At 43.4% G+C, this 21,734-nt stretch overlaps 1 protein-coding gene across 1 annotated transcript; it reads left to right on the forward strand.

Annotated features, from left to right (window-relative positions):
• Positions 1–1,903: 1,903 nt before the first annotated feature.
• LMOD2 (leiomodin 2) lies at positions 1,904–7,463 on the forward strand (the record flags this gene model as incomplete). Its single annotated transcript, XM_079540240.1, has 3 exons — positions 1,904–2,176; positions 5,751–7,100; positions 7,437–7,463. 3 exons carry the CDS (start codon positions 1,904–1,906, stop codon positions 7,461–7,463), a joined length of 1,650 nt encoding a protein of 549 aa, XP_079396366.1.
• Positions 7,464–21,734: the final 14,271 nt, after the last annotated feature.

Genomic DNA, 21,734 nt, shown 5'->3' on the forward strand with positions numbered 1-21,734 from the left:
TGAGCTGATCAAGACACTCTTCATTTCAGGTGTGACGGCTGAGCATGGCCGTCCAGAACATGGCTTGTCTTTCATGTCACAGTCACCACTACTGAAATGCACCACCCACAACCTCACTGTGCTCACATCCAATGTTTGGCCTCTATAAATGTTCAGCAAGCATCAATTTATGTCAGTGGGTGTAATTTTGTCAGCGAGGGAATGGTTTCAAACTAAAGGAAGGGAGATATAGATTAGATGTCAGCGGGGAGTTTTTTACTGAGAGAGTGGTGAGGAACAGGCTGCCCGGAGAGGCTGTGGATACCCTCTACCCTGCATGTTTAAGGCCAGGTTGGATGGGGCCTTGGGCAATCTGGTCGAGTACTTGACGTTGTGGTTGGCAACCCTGCCTGTGGTGGGGTAGCTGGAATTTGATGATCCTTGAGATCCCTTCCAATGCTAACCATTTTATGATTCTATGATTCTGTGTTCAATTCATGAAAATTGAACCCACTCTCCCCATACTATTTCCAGTGGAGCAATATGAATCATAATTAAGTTGAATAAACAATTTGGCTAAACACCACGCATCAGTTCTAATGCCCAATCCATACTAACCATAAAGAGGCAATACTGGACAAGAGCATAGTTCAAATTATTTTCAATTACATTAAATACTGACTTCACCAACTAAAAATAATAGTAAAAAAAGTTTTATTATTTCATCATGTTAACATTTATCATTATAGATGCCATCTTTCTTCCTTGCACCAAAACCAACTGTGTCTTTCTTTCTCCATTTCTCTCCTACAGCACTGGTTTGCAGATATTGCTGGGCTGGGTGTTTCAAAATACCTCACTTGTTCTATGTTAATAAAGAGAAAAATCATAGAGGGAAGTTTAAGCTTTCATTCTGTGGTTCCTTATATTGGAAGATACTTCTCTCTAAAAATAATGTCAGAATAATACAGTAGAAGATGTGACAATATACATACACTTATATATACACTGTTCCCAAATATTTATGTTTGTGTGTGAGAACATTATCATATACCTATATTGGAAGAATGTACATGAAGATTTATATATACAGATATTTAAAGGCAGATATGAATGTGAGGGTGCTCTCCAGCTGCCACCTGTCACCTCTACTGAGCCACAGCCATTGACCAAAATGCCCACTAGAGGCCTTCATTTGCTAGTCTGTCCAATCTACTGAAGCCAGAGCCACGAGGGCACAGCAGCCCCAAATCTCGGTGAGATACCACAGCACACAGCCTGCTCCACTAACAACATCTGGGCAACAGCTGCAAAGGAATGACTTGATACCACCATCACTGGTGGATTAGCTGGCACTCCACTGAGCGATGCACGGTGTGTGAGGCATGGGCTGCCACCTTCTCCAGCTGCCACCCCACCGCTGCAGTCTCCTGCCGATGCCTCACTGTGAAGGCAGTGCCACCAGAGTGCTGGCAAGGCTGTGGGGCCCCACTGGGCCCCAGTGAGCCCCTTCCACTTGCAGCCCTGCGGCAGCCTGGGATTATGTGGATTTTCACAGCTCTTCCCTCCTGTTGTTAGAGGCGAGGCCGGCGTGAGGCCGGCAGTGTTCTCCCCACCCCCTGCAAGCCCGCTGCTCTAAATAAGGCAATGGTCACTGTGTCAGTAATCCCCTCTTCCAAGGACCTGCAAACACCAGTGGAGGGACATTCCTTCTGTTCAGATGTCTGGCTGACGTCTGATGCTTAAAACGGAGCATGCTTTCATCCCTCCATGCATTGTCGCAAGCTCCCGGTGCTTACTCTTAAAAGGGTGCCTCAGCTACGCAGGGAAACAGTTGCTGACCAAACGGGACGAGGTGTGCTCGATCCAGCCCTCGTGAATGCCTGATCCTTCCAGTTCCGTACCAGCCTGACCCAACGGGACCATGTCTACCTTTGGCTACAGAAGAGAGCTTAGCAAATATGAGGACATTGACGAGGATGAGCTCCTCGCTTCTCTCACGGAAGAGGAGCTGAAGGAGCTGGAGCGGGAACTGGAGGACATCGAGCCCGACCGCAACCTCCCAGTAGGACAACGGCAAAAGAGCCTGACAGAGAAAACACCCACCGGGACTTTCAGCAGGGAAGCTCTGATGGCCTACTGGGAGCAGGAGACCAGGAAGCTCTTGGAAAAAGAGAGGCTGGGCGCGTGTGAGAAGGTAAGGCAGCAGGCATTCCGTTCCCTGGAACTATTAGGGCTTGTTCCTCCCTGGTGTGATCTTTGTGTCTCTTGCAGCATTTGTAAGGCTATTGTCAGCGATGTGTTTATGTCTGCTAAAGCACTGCCTATGAGCTTGGAGAGTTCTTGCACCCTCTCTGGAAGTACACTAAAATCTTAGCAGAGAGCAGAAGAACTCCCTGTAAAAAAGCATGGGTAGTGATTTAAAAAATGGCAGGAATACAATTTTAGGGGACAGGGTAAAAATTTTTGCCAGCAAAAAAATTATTAGACTGTGTTTAATTTAAAGCCTAATTGCTTTAAATATATGTATGTTCCTGTTGACTCCTGGAATATATGAAAATGAGGATTTTGAATATAATACATGTCAGAAGTTGCGTAAGTGGCCAAGAGGCTCCATGTTCCCTGGAAGGAAGCGGCACTGCAGCCAGCAGGGTTGTCATGCCTTGGTGCTGCTGAGCATCCTTGGCCCCGAACTCTGCCAGCTGCAGTGGTCGGAGGGTGGCTGTAAGGTATTCAGAAGTTGGCCTTGAGCAGGGAATCCATCAAACACCTGTGTTGCCTACAGAACAACTCACTGCTTGTCTGGCAATTCCTTCCCCAAATAAAAATTGTCATAATGAAAGCTGATTCATGGGCTACAAAGTAACGGTACAGCTAGGACTCCGTCTTAGCAGGTGATGAGCACCCTCAGTCTAAGCTAATAGTCATATTGGCATCCTTTCAGCCCTTGCAAAAAACAGGCTGTGAGCTGGGGCTCATTTAGAAAGCAGTTTTTGTCTTAATAAAGGCTCTGTGTAATTTCCAAGCAAAGCAAGGACTCGCGGATGTTTTTTATTTGTAAGCACTACCAATACCAAATCCTGACTTACAAGGACATGTTTTCCTATGTTTAAATAATATTAAAAAGTAAAAAGATAAAAAATAAAAAGATAAAAAAAGCAAAACTGTACTTTTAACTTTAAACAGCCTTGATTCAGGAGTTCAGTTCATTTCCAAGGAAATAATTACAGTCAGTGCATTAGATAAACACTTCCTTAGAAAAAAATCACTCGGACCTAAATTAGCTTGCAATACTAATAGTCACGATTGCTTTAAATGTTTCTTTAAGTGTTCTTTCTTGCTAGTGAATGGTGCTGTAGTGACTTTGCAGGCAAGCACACAGAGCACTAGCTGTCATCAAACCGTTAGTATCAGCTTGCAGACGTGGGCTTCACTCCCTGTTTGTCAAGTCCCAGGAAGGCAATGGCAAGATTAATGTTTTTTTTCAGCTGAGCCTAGAATTCGAAACCTGGACGGTTCCAAAAACTTTCTGCATGGATCTTGTTCCGTGTCACATAAAGCTTTCCCATGTCTGTGTAGCATTAATGGTGTGTGCTGGCTAAACCTTACAGCAGTCAGAAAAGCCTTTATATTTTCAGATCTGAGAAATGGATCTCTAAATATGTTCATAAATAGGAAAATGTTCACACGCTGGTGTAGAAGGCACAAATGCTCACTCTACTAAAGGCAATAAGAAACACCTTCTGAGTCTCTTGAAAGCAATCTTCTTGCCCTCAACTGTCTGAAAGTTAGACACCTTACTTAAGATAGCTATTTGTGCCCTTTCTATAGTTAGTGGTGAGACATCAGCCCCTCCAGAAGGCAAAATCCTGTAGATAGCCATGTAGGGGGAATGCCTTGCCCTCCAGAGGTATTTCTCTCTCTGTACTGAGATCTCAGGCCTAACTTTTCATCGAGCTGCTACCAAGGAGTAAGATGAAGCCCTGCAAGCTGCTAGCAGCAATCCCTTACTGAAATGCTGCCACAGTACCAGGGCATGCCTTCGGAGATCTGCAAAGAAAATAACTCAATTTCAAAATTATTTTTCAGATTGCTATGAGATACAGCAACCTCACAATGTACGCTATGGAAAAATAAGCACCTTTATTCCTAGAAGCGCCATTCCAAAAATTCAAGTTGTTTTTTTTTTTTTTAATCATTAATCTGGTGTCATCAGAATATACCAGCAGTCTTTTCAGAGGCACAAGCTTCTGTTCCTATATGTAGTGGATTGGAACGGTTTGATGTCTTGTTTCATTTGAGTCAAATTTATCTGAACATTAACAAGTACTGTGTGTTTTGCAAGCATCCCAACACAGAAATCTGCTCAAGAAAACAATACCATGCAATCTATCATCACTATTGTTTTAATCTTTCTGTGTTTTTAGAACCAGATAGTTAAGCAAACTTAAGGCTGCCCATGTTTTCTAGAAATAAGCTACCACATTAGTAACAGTTGTGTTTTCTAGAAACATAAAAGCCAGTGACCTCCACAAGGTGTACTCATTCTGCCTTTAGTATTTTACAAAGACTAAAACATGGATGTTGATAAGGTGGTTTATGGAACCACAATTCTACCTATAAAACTGTATAAGCATTTACCAATGTAAATAAAAAGGGTTACACTGTGGCTTGTCCAGTAGGCTACAAAGCACACAAGTGATTTTTCAGGCAGGAGGTTGAGGGCTGGTTGTAGCTTGAGGGCTCGGTCAGGGCCCAAAACAACACAGCCATGCTTCTGGAGCTCTCCATGAGCAGAGGGGGGCTTTCCTGGTGCGCAGGTCTTGCTGATCCTGCGTGTGAAGTACTGTTCTCTGCAGCCAAAACTGCCGAGTGCCCCTGACAGAACTTTGAGAAGTGGATCCAAAACCGGTGTTTGGGTGCCAACAAAAAACACTCAAATAACATTGGAGCTTAGAAAAGGAAGGATTGCTTGGGCAATGAGTTATAACATGTTGCAGTGTTAGAGCTGACCTGACAGCTGTTTGGGAGCAACGTCCTACCTCTTGGCAAACCTGAAGTGATCTGTGGTTTATTGAGATGATTACTTGTTAGCTGTGGGGATGCATCTGGGTCTTTTCTTCACAAATAGCTTTGAAGTGTGTTCTGAATCTTTAGTTCATACAGAGTACTTTCTGTGTAACTCTTGCAATTCCACATTATTTTGCACATCCATATGCGTGTTGACACATGCAGATACTATTTGTATTCTAAATCATGGTGTTCTTTACCTTTTTGGATCTAATAAATGAAAGGGAGACTGAGCACTGATACAGCAATGTTTATGAATCAGGGAATTTGTTGCTCACAGATCACATTCATTCTGAAATTGCAGTGTCGTGTTTCTGTTGGCAAGGATGGTTCCATATCAGACCCTTGTAGACATCCCAAATCATAGACAGCACAAAGTTCATCCATATCACAATACCTTGTATCAAGTTTTCTCCTGGGAGTAACCTTTGACATTGGGAGAGCTAAGCCAATTTACATTAAGCATATGCATTTTAAAGAAAATTAAAGAAATAATGATAATAATGTGTTAGGTGCTGAAATAGTTTTCTGTTCACTTAACTGGCTTTGTTTGTGGGGATTTATTTTTAGCTTTCAGCGTTAACTTAGTTTCAGCATTAACAATAGTTTCAAGATAATCATTTTCGGAAAAAAAAAAAAAAAAAAAGCAGTAGCTACATTACTGCAATCATTTTAACACCCGCACCTACATTCCTGTTCAGGATTCAGAGCAAGAAGAAGACAACTCAGAAGACATTCAAGAAGAATGTTTCACAGAAAGCAACAGTGAAGTGTCTGAGGAGGCATATACTGAAGAGGATGATGAAGAGGAAGAAGAAGAGGAGGAGGAAGAGGAAGATGAAGATGACAGTGATGACGAGGATGAGGAAAAGCAAAATTCTGCGGCTAGTGAAAGACCTGTGAATTGTGAGGACGGCAGGAGTTCTGACCACGTCAGACACAAGAAGTGTAGCAGTACGAAGAACAGTGAAAACTTGTTCAATGGCCATGATGACACTGAAAATCTGAGCTTTAAAAGCAGTGCCATCCACCCATGTGGAAATCCAACAGTTATTGAGGATGCTCTGGAAAAAGTTCGGAGCAATGACCCTGAGACCACAGAGGTTAATCTAAATAACATTGAAAATATTACTTCACAGATGCTTATACATTTCTCCCAAGCCCTGAGGGACAACACTGTAGTTAAGTCATTCAGCTTGGCTAACACACATGCTGATGACAACGTCGCAATAGCCATTGCTGGTATGTTAAAAGTAAATCAGCATATCACTAGTCTGAATATCGAGTCGAATTTTATCACAGGCAAAGGAGTACTGGCCATCATGAGAGCTCTGCAGCATAACAAGGTTCTAACAGAGTTACGGTTCCACAACCAAAGGCATATCATGGGCAGTCAGGTGGAAATGGACATAGTTAAGCTGTTAAAAGACAACACTACTCTGGTCAAGCTGGGGTACCACTTTGACCTTGCTGGCCCAAGAATGAGCATGACGAGTATCCTGACAAGAAATATGGATAAACAAAGGCAAAAGCGCATGCAGGAGCAACGGCAACAAGAGTATGGTTGTGATGGAGCTATCAACCCAAAGACCAAAGTCTTGCAGAAAGGCACTCCTCGTTCCTCGCCGTACACGTCACCTAAGAGTTCACCTTGGTCCTCTCCAAAGCTCCCTAGGAAATCAGCACCAGCAAAAAGTCAGCCTCCGGCTCCTGCACCCCCTCCACCTCCACCTCCACCCCCACCCCCTCCTCCTCCCCCTCCCGTTATTCCAGACAAGAAAGCACCGACCAGGAACATAGCTGAGGTTATCAAACAGCAAGAAAGTTCAAGAAAAGCCTTACAGAATGGACAGAAAAAGAAAAAAGGCAAAAAAAGCAAAAAACATGAGAACAGTATATTGAAAGAAATTAAAGATTCTCTGAAATCCGTCCCAGACAGAAAATCGGAAGAAGGTTCACGGCCTTCCTCCCGACCCTCCACCCCACAAAGGTCCCTCCATGACAACCTTATGGAAGCAATTCGAGCAAGCAGCATAAAACAACTAAGACGGGTAAGTAAGAGATCTTATTTCAGTAACTGGCTGTGGATCAGGTATAGAAGGAGCTCAATTAATTTTAGAACACGGGTATTTAATAAAAACACTCCTAGAAATGTGAACATAAAATACCTACGAGGTCATTTTCCTCTGATTAGACTTTTCTCAGCTCACTGATTTCTATGTAATAGGGACTATGACAGAAAGTGGGTCATTTTCCTAGTTTCAGGCTTGTTACAGGACATGCATTAGCAGAAAGACCTTGGAAGAGGGCCAGCAATTCAGGAAGGAATTTTGAGATATAGAATGTACAACAAATGTAACAGGATTCCCCCACTCCCCATTTTGTAGGTGGAGTTACCAGAAGCCCTTCGGTGAAAGCCTGGATGATGGAAGAAGCAGAGCACTGCAGTGGCCAAGGCAAGGCTGTTGGGCTGTTCACCGGTGCTAAAATAGACTGTGTAGCAAGCTGCTTCTAAAGTACTCTCCTAGATTCAAACAATTTATCTTTTCCTTTCAAAGATATAAACCCACTAACTACTAAACAGTGCTTTAAAGATACGTTTGCCTTATAATCTGTAAATATGGAAATAATTTTCTTTTTTATTTAATGAGATTTCTATTGGGAAATTGCTGCTTATTTGGATATTCTTTTCAATATCTGATTGCAAATCACTGGACAAGTTCTTCACAATGAAATGTAATAGTTTACCAATCTCTGGTTTCTTCCTCCTTTTTTTTTTTTTTTTTTTTTTTTTTTTTCCATGAATTTACAATAAATGCAGTTTGAAGCTTATAAGCAGAAACATAGTCCCGAGTTTTTGTGTGTGAAAACCTGCTGGAAGTTTGCGTCAAATTCATGAACATCAGGAACTTCTCTCAAAGGAACCCAAGATCTTTCTCAACAACCCCCATGAAGCTGGTTTGGAGGATTGTCCCTGAGCCTCTGTTAGTGCAGTTTCATTCTGACATAGAAAAGAATATGGTTCACAATGCTATGTACAACTCAAATTAAGAGGTGGGCTGTGTCAGGCCACTGGTATTGTGTACCAGGTCCTAAATGTTGATTTAACAAAAAAGTAAGGGTGAGTGATCAATAGAACTGCAGTTCGTGGTGACTTAGGGTTTAAACTTTCATGGATACTTAAAGGTTACAGCAAAATTATTCAACTGAAATTCATTTTGTACAAGTGCAAACTGCTGTATTCAGGCAGAACTAAGCCCAGAGCAGAGATTCTGTCAGGCAGAAACTTAAAGAGGAGTCTAGCAACCAGGACTTTTGTAAGATACCAGTTGACACAATGAGCTGAGTGTGAATTGCCAGTAGGATATGGTGGAAGCAGAGAGATTTGGAGATGCACAGCTGAAGGCATCTCATTGCAGGCGATTCTTCATGTAGTCTTGCTCTGTCCAATTAAACACTGTTCTTGGGTGCTTCAGCTAACGTGAAGGCTGTGTTAACAAGAAGAAAACCAAGCAGTGGCCAAGATATTGAAGGTCAAGAAACCATACCTGTTTTTAAAAAACAAATGAATATTAATTAGTTTACTTACTGCAGCAATAAGTAACAGAATTAGTATCTCTTCTACATGAAACCACACAGAAGAGATCACTTTTGGTTACCCAACATTGCAGTGATTCTCAAAAAATGCAGGTAAAATTTTATCTGGAAATATTCACCAGACAGATTTCCCCAGAAAGAAGGCAATGAAGTGTACCAGAGAAAGAATGCAGTAGTGAATTGACAGAGAAGTCACAGCAAGAAAATAATGAAGATTTGTTTTCTATATTTTACATTTCCTTGCTTTGGTAGTCATTGAGTAGAACCAACCAAAAGCAATATACAAGCAGCTGAAACACTTGCCAACATTATTTCTCTTCTCTCAGGGTCAAAACCTACTGTCACAGGAAATATGGTACTCACAAGTGGTCTCTAGGTGCCTTTATAATGGCATGATCTCCCATAGCATAAAAAACAATAATCTGGGGTCAGTATCCCGTGCCCAAATAGAAGCTGGAACTTGGGATCTTTTGAGGATGGAAACAATGGTAGAATGCAGCCATGGTTTAGAGTGAACTGCAACCTTGGGCAGCTTTGTGAAGGATGAGAAGCAGCAAAATGTTTAATGAAATGGCAGAAGCAACTAAATAGTTGAAAAGGCAATGAAAGAAAGAAATCAGGGAAAGCACAATGGAGACTACTTGGAGAAAGGCAAGGAAATGGAAAAAAAAGTCTTCAAGGAAAGAGAGAAGAGTGAAAAGTGAGGAAAGTAATTGCACAGGAGATTAAAACTGGTATCAGAAAGGAGGGTAATTCAGAGAAAAGGAATACTGAAAAGTGGCAGATGAGGAAAGAGAATAAAACCTAGAAAAAAGTAAAAGAAGATAGAATTCAAGTTTCAGGTCAGTGACAGCTTGAGTTACTTCTTTACGGTTCATATATTTGGGAAGAGAAATAAACACAGTCCAAGCTGCAGCCTGCAGTTGCTGACACCTTGTTCATCAGTCCTGTCTCCATCACTGCTTTGCTGATGGAGATTAATGTTTCAGCTAAAAAGTAAAGTCACAGAAGCGCCAATCACTTGTGGTTATTTAAGCTCCTGAGGCACACTCCTTCCTGAAGTGTCAGTTCTGTGTGCTGGCCAAATTCTAATCTGGGTAATTACCTTCTGCCTACATAAACTTCACAGCACTTTCAGTTGGAGGCATTTCAAAGCCTGTTTCCTAGCAGAGCTGCGAGACAGGGCTCCTAAATACACCTTGTTAACATTTGATGCCCCACTGAAGGGGAAGGCAGCCCCTTCCCTCCCTGGGTGGGCAGCAGTCCTGCCCCCTCTCATCCTAGGGGCATAAATAGCTTCTAAGAAGCCATTTGTTTTCTTTTCAAATAGGTGATGGAGCACCATATGACAAGCACATAGCACTGCTCTGGGAGATACGGTGTCGCCTCCCAGTTTAGCACTAGCCTGGAGTGGAAGGCAGCCAAGTTGTGCTCCTACTGAATTCAGCTCCCTGGGTGCAAACACCCTGTAGTTGTGCATCTCTCTGGGGCCTGCTGCTGAGCTCACATCACTCTTTACATCCTTCCTTTCAGGCACAGGAAGGAAAACAATCTCCTTGGAAGGTTTGGCTGCCTTTTGTTCAGCCTATTTGGTAAGTGTGTCAGCTCCTGCATATCCCTATGTTTTTATTGGGGCTGAGTGCCTCAACAAAGAGGCTCTGGGATGTAGGAAGCTCCTCGAGTGAATTTGAAGTATTCCTTGTCCACTCTCTGTCAAAGACCAGACAGAGAAATCATACACACAAAGATCTCTCCAAGTGAATTGGTCAGCAATGGAAAAGCAACAAAGGATAACCAAGTCCTTGCTGTCACTGAAGAGATGGAGAGGCAGGTGAATACAGCAGATTAGTGTCTTTAGGAAAAGCCCACGTGTTCTTAAAACTTTGTCTCATTGTGAATGGCAGAAATGGAGACCTCCTCCGAAAAGCAGAAATACTTAGCTTCCTGAAAAAGAAAAAAGCAAAACCTGCCTCCCCTGAGCTGAATCTGTCCTGTGAGTTCTCCAAATACAGGCTGGGGAGGGAGTGGGGGACCCTACAGACCATTGAGGCCACACTCTTGTTGAGACTGACCCTGAGTCCTCCTGCTGCCCAGCTGCTCTTCACTGTGTGACACGAAGGCCAGCTGTCACCTGGCTGCTGACACAGCAAAGCATCAGAAAGAAATCACAGCTTAATTTTTGCCTGTAATTGCAGTCCTTTAGTCAGTGCTTTATCACCTGGAAAAGTGCCTGAGTTTATAGAAGGAAAACAAACTTCAAGAACTCCAAGAGATTCTGTTTCCATATCTTCTGAAATTTTATGCCCACCTGCTGAAGCTCCTTTTTAAAAATTTTGGATAGTGACCCATGTTCCTCTGCAGCTGGGGACTCAGTGGGGAGTAGATGTGCTGGTCCAGCAACACGCTCTGTTCACCCCCTGGCCCATGGAGGTTGCTCCTTCCCACTGAGCAGGGCAAGTGGCCAGCAGAGCTCCATCTGGGTGAAGCCAGCTGCATTTCTAGAGCCTGAGTCTGTCCTGCATGCAGAAGAGAAGCCAGAGGAGCTTGTGGTCACAGTTCTAACAAGATTTTTTGGAGGATGGATGACCTGGGACCTGGAAGGATGCAAGGCAGAGGGGAGCAGGAGGTTATTGCCAAGGACCCTCCCTCACCTGCACACCAGCCAGCTCAGCTTAGAAGAGAAGCTGTGAGTATTCACAGAATCACAGAATCACAGAATCGTAGGGGTTGGAAGGGACCTCCAGAGATCATCGAGTCCAACCCCCCTGCCAAAGCAGGTTCCCTACACCAGGTCGCACAGGTAGGCATCCAGGCAGGTCTTGAACATCTCCAGAGAAGGAGACTCCACCACCTCCCTGGGCAGCCTGTTCCAGCCTGTTCTGTTCAAAACTTCCACTCCCCAACTCATATGGTTTCCTCAGAAGTTCATCAGATAGATGAAAGTAATGTAGAAAAATGTAAGGTGAATAATGTAGAGCAGCTCCCTAGCCAAAAGAGAAAACTTTTCCATAGGTTAATAAGAGAATGACTCCTGAGTACCTTAAAGTACCTGCAGTTGGTGGATGTAATGGGAGAAGTAGATCCAAGAACTATTCTTGGGTGTAAGCCTAAGTGAAACATCATCTGGGAGAGTGTGTACAATTCTGGTAACTAACAGTCATGACAAATTGTTTTGACTTGGAAGCGAGACAGAAAATGGCTAGGATAATTGGGAAGCTGAAGAAGCTATCCGATGAGAAGAAATGGGAACAGGTGGTGGGATCAGTCTAGCCAAACAAAGGCTCAAAAGGATTTTGGCTTATGTCTATAAATGCTGCAAAGGGGAAAGAGCCACAGGACACTGTTAGCAGTAGAAAAACAATAGGTGTAAACTGTGCATGGCTACATTTGTATAAGAAATCAAAAGAAAATTCTTAAAGAACATGAGAGTTGTTAAAAGAACTTTCTCATTAAAAGAAAGAATGGGCAAATTTCATGTTAAAATAATGCAGGAAACTTATAAAAAGAATGATTTGGTGTGGTACTTTCAGTAGCAGAAGCTTGAAGCTGATGACACAGAAGGTTCTGCCATTGTTGTTTTAATGCTATTAAATGTGATAACTCCACAAGATCTGCAAATGGTAATAGTACTGAAAGTTGAAGTTGTAAAAAGCTCCTACAATTTGCAGTAAGGTGTCTTATTTTCAAATCTGTGCAAGTCAGCTGCAGCTTTATAAAAAGATTATGACATGGAAGCCCAAGTCTTTCACTAGATGCTGGCTTTATACCATCTGATCTTGATACCAACAGGAACCAAGTGCAAGAAGGAACAAAATGTAGTTTACATATTGCTAAGTCCAGCTGTTTTTGTCTGATCTCTGTTTTCAAACCTTGCAGTTAAGACAGAATTCATTTTTAGATGCATTCATGTAATGCCACAAGTTGAACTATGAGATTAATGTCTTCATTTTGTATTTTCAGTTCTTGACTAGGACCGTGATTCTGGTGGCTTACTCAGGATCACAGAATCACCAAGGTTGGAAAAGAGCTTCAAGATCATCCAGTCCAACCATCCGCCTATCACCAATAGCTCTCACTAAACCATATCCCTCAACACAACGTCCAAACGTTCCATGAACACCTCCAGGGTCAGTGACTCCACCACCTCCCTGGGCAGCCCATTCCAGTGCCTGACCACTCTTTCAGCAAAGTAGTATTTCCTGCTTACAAGCAGGAAACCTACAAGCAAGAGACCGTGACAGGGAGAATGAAGCCTTGCACTGAAATTTGGAGGTGAAGGAGTGAACTGCAGCTAGTGCACAGCTAACCCCATAGTTAGAGGTGTTACTTTATTGTGATGGTGGTGGCAAACGCCACCAAGCAGCTGTGTGTAATTACTCAGTGTGGAAAGAAAAAGGATGGATTGTTCCTAAAGAAAATGGAAATACTGAAAAATTCTGGCCTTATTGAAACCATGGCAACAGCCTCCTTCTCAGGTGTATTTATTTCTATCTGTAACATTTTACCTTTTCAGTTCAAAATGAATATGAATTTTAATAAGCCTTTTTAATAGCACAAGTGAATCATTTTCTACAGAACTCTGACACATGGAAACTTGCTTATCATTAAAATATTGTCAGAGCAGAAATTATCTGTGATTTCGGTAAGAGCTAGAGCATTCATCTCAGAGCCAAGTTTGGGGGTATGTCCTGGGCTTTGCTTCTACTGTTTATATACTCTTGGGTGAACTGCTTACTTTCTTATGCCTCTACTTCGCCTTGGAGATAGCAATGTTGATATGCCTCAAAGTCTTGTACAGTTATGACCATACAAGTTTCAAACACTGACTCATAGACTGACTCAAACTTGCTCGAAAATCTCCAGATATTGGGATCTATAAGACAGGGCATTTTTTTTTAACATTTAGAAACATTTAAAAACATTTAGAAATATTTAAAGCTATGGCTTTATTTTGTAATGAATGTTCTTCAGGCCTGCAAATGAGCTACACGTCCAGCAGCGAATTTCACAGGCACCTGAAGGAAGTGTTTATGTGTACACAAAATGGGATCACTCCTCTTGCTAGGTCTCAGTTTACTTCTCTTTAAATTTGTGATACGTGCATATGTTCCTGTGTTTCACAAACAAGTTGAAAGGCAACTGTGCTCATGTTTCAAACACTGCTGAACACTTCCTTCCAGCTTTCCATTTTCACCTTCACTTATCACAGCAGGCTGGTCTTGGTTGCACAGGGCAGGCAGATAGCAGCAAATGCTGCCCATGTTGTAAGCCAGTGGGACAGACAGCAACACTGGTCCAAAAGGTGTGTGACTTCACAGGTAGCACTCAGCCAGCGCAAAGTTTTCTGCCTTTCATCCAGGTTTATCACACAGACTTGGGTGCCTGGCTGGACAACGTTACTTGACTTTCAGTCAACTCTCTTTTGTCCCCAGTGGCTCTGTAGGCTGCATCTCATGTAGACTACATCTTATGACAGCCTCAACTTCTATCTATTTATTCATGATCCCAACTTCAGTTTCTTTAAAGTGATCAAAAATAACCTGAGTTCCAGTCACTGCAAACACCCTGACTGCTGAATTTTAGATGCAACACCAGCACAACCCCAGGGGAATTTTGCAGTTCTGAAATGGCACTGTGGCGGTCCCTGTTGTCCCTTGTTTACCTCCCTGGTTGCAGACTACTGTCTCTCTCTTGCTCCAAACCTGCAACTACTTAGGGGAGCTAAGTACAAAACTAACCTAGAAATAAAAAACAGAGCACTGTTCTGCTGGTTTGGCTCCCTGAACACTCGTTGCAGGTTCTGTGCTGTGCTGCTGGTGCAGGGAGGAGGCTCTTTAGCCAGGAACAGGGAGATGATGGTATCTGGGCAGCATGCATTTAGATTGGCTTAGATTGTTCTGGATCCATACCCTCTGCTCTTTGTGATCCTTGTGACAACAGAACTGTGGATGTTGATAGCCTGGCACAGCTGAGCGGCCCGCATCACCCTGCTGTGCTACTGGCTCCTGGTCTCAGGTTCCCACTGTGATGAACCCCATGGATCACACGGAGAACTGAGCTCACAGCTGGGTGTCAGACAATCCCTGGCTCTAATTCCACTCCACTGGCTTGCTGCTATCAGACACGGTGTGTCTCAAGGGCACTGAGCAAGTCGTGCCAGCTCCCTACTTCTGCAGAACATAGAAGTTATTTCTAGAAAGTGCTTCCAGGGATACCATTGCTCCAAGGCAAGATCAAACATAATTAAATCAGTCATTATAAATACACTGTAGATGGAGCTCCTAGTCTCCCTCAACAATCATTCATTTTATTTATCACTGGAAAGTTTTCTTAGTGCTTAGTCTTCCCGACTGGAATGTTGAGTCCATTACTTTTGGTGTCATCTACCCTAGACCCATACAACCATTTAAAATGGATCATTCTGGTTTGTCAACCTCAAGGAGCAGCCACAAAGAGACCTGGGGTTCTTGTTGTTGGCAAGTTGAACATGAGCCAGCAGTGTGCCCCTGCATCCCAAAGGGTCAATCGTACCCTGGGGTGCACCAAGCCCAGCACTGCCAGCTGGGTGAGAGGAGAGCATGTCCTGCTCTGTTCTGTGCTGTGTGGCCTCACCTCCTGCACTGGGTGCAGTTTGGGGCACCACAATATGAGAAGGATATAAAGATATTAGAGAGTGTCCCAAGGGGTGGGAAGATGGGGAAGGGCCCAGAGGGCAAGGTGTACGAGGAGCAGCTGAGTTCCCTTGGTTTGCTCAGCGCAGAGCAGAGGAGCTGAGGGGAGCCCTGATGGCGGCTGCAGCTCCTCACAGGGAGCGGAGGGCAGCGCTGAGCTCTGCTCTGTGTGACAGCGACCCGGCCCGAGGGAACGGCATGGAGCTGTGCCAGGGAGGGTCTGGCCTATGGTTCTGTGGTTCTACGGTCTGTGAGTGACTGTACAGTACGTTAATATTACAAAAATGCTGTATCTCATCCTGCCGTTTACATGCAGGGAAGCCAGTGCTAAGGCTACTGGGCCCTTTGATGTTCATCCATTCAAAAATTAATAGGACCATGACTTATTGCACATTAACGAGCTGTGACCTAGGCAAGACCACAGCAACTGAATCACAGCTTAATTCTGAAGCAAACCCCTGCAGCATGCTACTCCTCAGCCCCTCAGCTGTATTTCCAACATACTCAGGCAGCAGTGCCAGAGGAGGAGACATGGTGGTGAGTAATTTGGAATGTGGATAATTTCAGTTTGACTGTAACATTATTTCCTTATGTGAATTTTGACGTTAACGCATTTCTTGAGCTAATTCAGGTCCTTCCTCTCACTTACTTTTTGACAAAGAATGGAGGGTTCCTTTCTTCCTGAGGAGAGTGGTGAAACTGTTAAGGTCTACAAAGAGTCATGGGATGGAAAACCTCTACCGGGTCATTCAGTCCTCTGTCTGGGGCTGGAAGAGCTGCAGTGATCTCCCTGAAAAGGAGAAAGAAGCTGAAAAGTGTGTCCACTCCATTCTAGCCTTTCTGCTTCAGGAAGAGACACTGAGATCCACCGCACTCTGACGGATTATGGATGTTTATTGCAGTCTTGTCTTCCCAGCCTGCTGTCCTGAGATCACAGGACCAGGGCCTCAGGGCCACTGCTAGCATTTAGAAGCAAACAATGGACTTGGACATGTCATTTCAGATACATCATTATACCTTAAAAGCAGTGCAGCTGATTTAGTTGAAACAGGCTGGGAATTACCTGAAAGTAGAACAGGAGTTGCATAATTTATTACAGACAGCTTTTACATGAAAATATGGAGTTAGTCTGGAAATGCTGCTGAGGCTGTAGCTTTACCCTGTCTTCCCAGCTCTTAAAACAGATATTTTGTAATACTTTAAAAATGTGAACACCTGGGCTGACAAGTGGCAGAATTTCCTGCATGATATCAGCACAGACACTTTTGAAAAGGATTCCCACCGCAGCAGGAGAGGACTGCTTCATAAAACACATCAGGAGCTAAAGATGCTATAGCCTTTATGTTTTGCATAGACGAAGCTTGCTTTTTCCATGCTTGCCTTGGGATGTTTTTCTGTTTAATAACTCCTCTCAGAGAACGATCAGCATGATCAAAGTATTATCAGCTTGGGCTCAGATTGCTCTCATCAGTGCCAGTCCTTCCCTAACACTTGTTCTGGGATCTGCGTTGTCATGTAAAAAGACACCACGCAATCTTTTCTTTCCCCTTTAATCCTCATCTAGCATTGCTTAGGTCATGGGAGATGTAAATCCATGAGGTAAAGAAAAGCCAGCACAACACCACCAAGACAGAGCAAATCAAAGCTCCATCAAACTGCCTTTTCCTCCCTACCAACTCTGAACCAGAACAAAGAATAAAACACCTTTTCATCTTACTTCTCACAACAGATGAAGAAAGCGCTTCCCAGCAGACATCAAACTACAGAAAGGCTTTTAAATCGCTGGGAATGTTTCAGATAGAGGTTCTGTTTCAGTGGCTGGAAGTCTGGTAGGCAAAATGGAGAGGCTTCTCTGGCAGATAAAGAAAAATAAAACTGACGCTTCCAGTGAGTCTAAATGAATGTTGTTGTTCAGCACAAATGTCTTCAAAGCAATCTACAAAGCATTTTCATACATATTTGGTGTTTTTCTCCGTTCTAAAGAAAATCTTTTACATATTTTATTGGAAACCAGATGCCTACAGCTACATAAGCACCTGCATCGCACATGAAATGTGTATTTACAACTTGGAGGATAAAGTAAGTTTGTTCTAGAGTTAAAAATTCTCTATCTAAGCAATTTAATAAAAGTAATGATGTGTACAGAATTAGCCTGATTTTTATTGCAAATGACTTCTCTAGACACTACAGGGCCATGGCCTTTCTAGAACTGAAGTCTCTGCTTGCAGGAATTGCCAAAACTGTAATGTGAACTGGTAGATCTCTTGATATATTCTTGTACATGCAGTTATCTTTCTGTGCAATGGGTCTCCACCTTAGATAGCCTGACAAATCTCTCCTCAACCCTGCGATTCCAGGCTTTGTTTCTGCTCTATGAATTCTGTCAAAAGCTCACGTGCCCTGGGGGTGTTTCAGGGCTTTGATCATAGATGCTGCAAAATTGCTTCAGACGCTCCCATCTCTGGTATAACTGTGTATTTGTACACCAGGTGTGTTCTCCTCTGGATACAGTGAATGTTAAAGAGGAACCAGTGATGAAATGCAGAGAGAACCTCATAGCATGTTTCCCCAGCAGGTAGCTATGATACACATGAGAGCTGCTCAATGATGATAATAAACTCCCTCTCAGCAGCCTGCTATCTCCATTCCTCACCACACCTGTGGCTGAACCATCACACACCAATTGAACCACAGACTCTGTTGCTGCTAAGTGAGCCATGCACTGTGTTTCCTGTCGCAGCCCCCCATCCTTTCTACTCCCAGAGCATGCCAAGAATTAGACTGACTGAGTCCATACCAGGATCTCACTCCAGTTTAATACTTCCACATAAAGCATGGTTGAAAGGCTTTTGTGATCAGATAAAATACAGTGCTTGATATAAGGAGCAAAACGCTCCTTATATTTCACTTCTGTGAAAGCTGTGGTGAATCCTCACTTGTAACTTGAGCAGCAATGTTCTATTGTCTGAGCCCTTCACTCAACCTTTTCTAGTCTGATCTGGATAGTGTTAGAAAAGTGCTTGCAGGACCTGAATAAAACACTGCCACTTGTGCACAGAGAAAATATCTAAACTGAATGAAAAATCTTTGGAGTTAAGACTAAGTCTGAGATTTGTTTAGCAAGCCCTTCAGAAGTTGCCCTGGACGGGAACATCTTGCCAGTTTGGATTAAATGAGCAACATGAAAAACAAAGCTTTTGTTTCCTTTTCCTTCTTTAATACTGCAGAAGTGATGCCACTAAATTAAAGTCCAACTGTTTGCATAGTAATAAAAACAGGAGGTCAGATTTAAAGAGCTGCATTTGCTCTTGTGTTTTTTGGAAGACCTCTCTGCCTCTAAACTGACAGCACAGCTGTTCATTCAAAATTATGCAGAAAGATTAAGAAATTCTTCGTTTGGATCCCAAAATATATGGCAAACACAACACTTGGAACAAAGCGTGGAGCGCATCCTTCAGCTGAAAGGGGGAGCTGACACATTGCTACCACATGGCTGCAGTACTCCATTTGTTAAGTACAAACAGTAAAGCTATAAAAGAGGAAAATTAAGCAATCTGACTTCAACCACAACTAGCAACAGTATCTCTTAACGTGCCACGATGGTCTGCATGGCTGATGATGTAGTGTGAATGTCAACCAGCAGCAAAAATACTATCACACACTTCAAAGCTATTGGCTGCCCTTCCTCAAATTAAGTCAGAGCTTTAATGTGCACCATGATGAAAACAGGATGGCCCATTTCAAACCACAGTGGTAGAGGCAGATGAGACAGTAGGGCAAAACCCACAGAAGCCAGCAAAACACAGAGCCATAAACAGAATGCCTTCTGTGCTTCAAGTCTTCAGAGCTCCTGAGCTTTCTAGAAGCGTGGCAATTGCACTGCTGCACTCTTTGGTCTTGCAGATGTGCAATTCAATGCACTGACCCATTCCTTGTGATTATACAACTCACACCTGCAAAATTAGATGCTTCTTACATCTTCGGGAGGAAACGCGTGGCTGCTCACGGCCAACCAGCAGCAAAGCCTGCTGCATTACACAGGCAGAGCTCTGTGGCCACCTGATAGGGGAGAGCTGCTGCAGCTCACACAGGCAGCCCTCCTGGACATGGGGCAGCTCAGCAGCCAGGACTCGATGTTCTGATCTGTTAAGCTCCTGACACTGTCTGTCACAGTGAGGTTCTCCTGACAGGACCTGCTGTGATGGGATGTGCTGCTGAACCTGGGGAGGGCATTTCACTTGTATTCCACAGGATTAGCAGCTGCTCTTTAAGTTCCAAATGCTATTCCAACTCACATCTTTCGTATGCAGTTTATTAAAGCTAAATCCATAGAGAACTGCATGCTGCAGCTGGGTTTCCAATGCTGTAATCGCACAGGAGATTATATTTAAAAGCACTGTTTAATGCAACAGCAGAGTATGACCCAGCATTTACACCCACAAACAACCAAACTGCTCAGATTAACTCTGGGATGTGGCTGTGATTCAGGTGGCGAGGATTTTGCATTTTTTTGAACGCTTAAAAATGGCATCTGAAAATCAGGCATTTTTGTTTTGTGAACAGAGAGAATTAAATTTGAACAAGGCGTATAAAATACTTTAAATGTCCCTTCTTTGGACTGCTGCACCTTGTTCTAATGCTGCCTTGCTTGAGCAGAGCAGTTGGACCAGATGAACTCCGAAGCCTCTCTAAACCACACTGCGATACATGCTACATTACCTTTGATGGGCTGTCACCACCCTTATGCAGAAGTGTCACTGAGGCACAGAGAAGGCTGGGTTGAGATTTGGCTTCAGGTAACACACCTAGAGCTAAGTCAGTTATGGATTTCAGCATCCAACAGTAGTGCAAGACCTAGGCAATTCACAGAATCACAGAATGGCCAGGGTTGGAAGGGACCTCAAGGATCGTGAATCTCCAACCCCCTGCCACATGCAGGGCCACCAACCTCCCCATTTAATATTAGACCAGGCTGCCCAGGGCCCCATCCAACCTGGCCTTGAACACCTCCAGGGACGGGGCATCCACAACCTCTCTGGGCAGCCTGTTCCAGCACCTCACCACTCTCTCTGTAAAGAACTTCTCCCTGACATCCAACCTAAATCTTCCCTCCCCAACTTAAAACCATTTCCCCTTGTCCTGCTGTTATCTACCCTTTCAAAGAGTTGATTCCCCTCCTGTTTGTGATCTTATATTGCATCTCTTTTGTTCTCCTCAACTTCAGGTCTAATGGAAAGGTTGTTCTGATAGTGAAAATACAAAGAACATGAAAAGCAACTTCACCAACCACATCATTTGGTTACATAAGACACCTTATGCTTACAGGTAACAGCACAACGAGGCTAGTCTTTGGATGTTGGCAGAATACAGCTCTCACTAAATTTTGTGCTGTGGTGTAGCTGAATTTGCCTCATTAACCAGGGTCTGTGGTAATGAGGAACAAGGAATGCTGCTCTAAGTCAACTTCAGATCCAGATACCACCTCTAGACTGGACAGGTGGCTTGACTGAGGCAGATTCCCCACTAGAACAGTGACAATGACCGTCACTGCCCGACATCCATGTGAGAGGCTCCTGTGCTCCAAAGCCTAGAGTCAGCACACGATGAGGCAGACAATGTGCCCAGCAAAGAAAGGTCCTAGTATATGCTCTTCTTTTATTTTCTGTGGCAGCAGAGATCCTTTTCACATTGACTCCTTGAAAAATACACCTCAGACTAAAGCTATCCTCTTACCAGCCAGCAATCTCTCATGTTTCTCACCAACACAGTGCTTTCTCTACTGGTCATTAAATACCTCTTCAGATAATTATGTAGATAAAACCATTTTTCCTTCAATAGGAATCCACACCAAGATGACTTCCGTTTGCTTTGAAACAGCTCACGTATTGCAGTAGCTGCATGTTGTGGACTACTAAAGATGTTTTTCAGACAAGTGTCCTACTTTTGAGATGAGGTTAGGAAACATGTCCTATAAGGAGTAACACATTCATAGTGAAGACCACAGTGACTGAGAGCAGTAAGAGCTGAGACATGACAGGGTATCTGCCAGAAAAAATAACTGAATTATCTGGGCAGGAGACACCAGCTCAGCGGGAGACACAAGAGCATCCTGGATCCTGCAAGGTCAGCACAGAAAACATTGTACCACAAAAAGAATCATTTTTAAAAACTACAGACTGGTTTTATACAACATTTGTCTTGCTCTGCTGGACTCTATTGCTCTTTCTGCAGACTTGTAGTCATTTTTAATTATTTTTTTCAGATCTCTGAACACTATGTATAGTGAATATATTTAGTTCAGTTTTAATCACTAAAACACAGTAGGGTTGTGCCTGCTTCCCAGGCATCTTCCTGAGGACTTAATTTTTTTTGGCAACTTCCCTTTATTCCTAGCCTGATAAGAATTCTGCTTTATCC

The sequence above is a fragment of the Tetrao urogallus genome (genome assembly GCF_951394365.1).
Source record: "Tetrao urogallus genome assembly, chromosome: 1".
In the NCBI taxonomy this organism is placed as follows: domain Eukaryota; kingdom Metazoa; phylum Chordata; class Aves; order Galliformes; family Phasianidae; genus Tetrao; species Tetrao urogallus.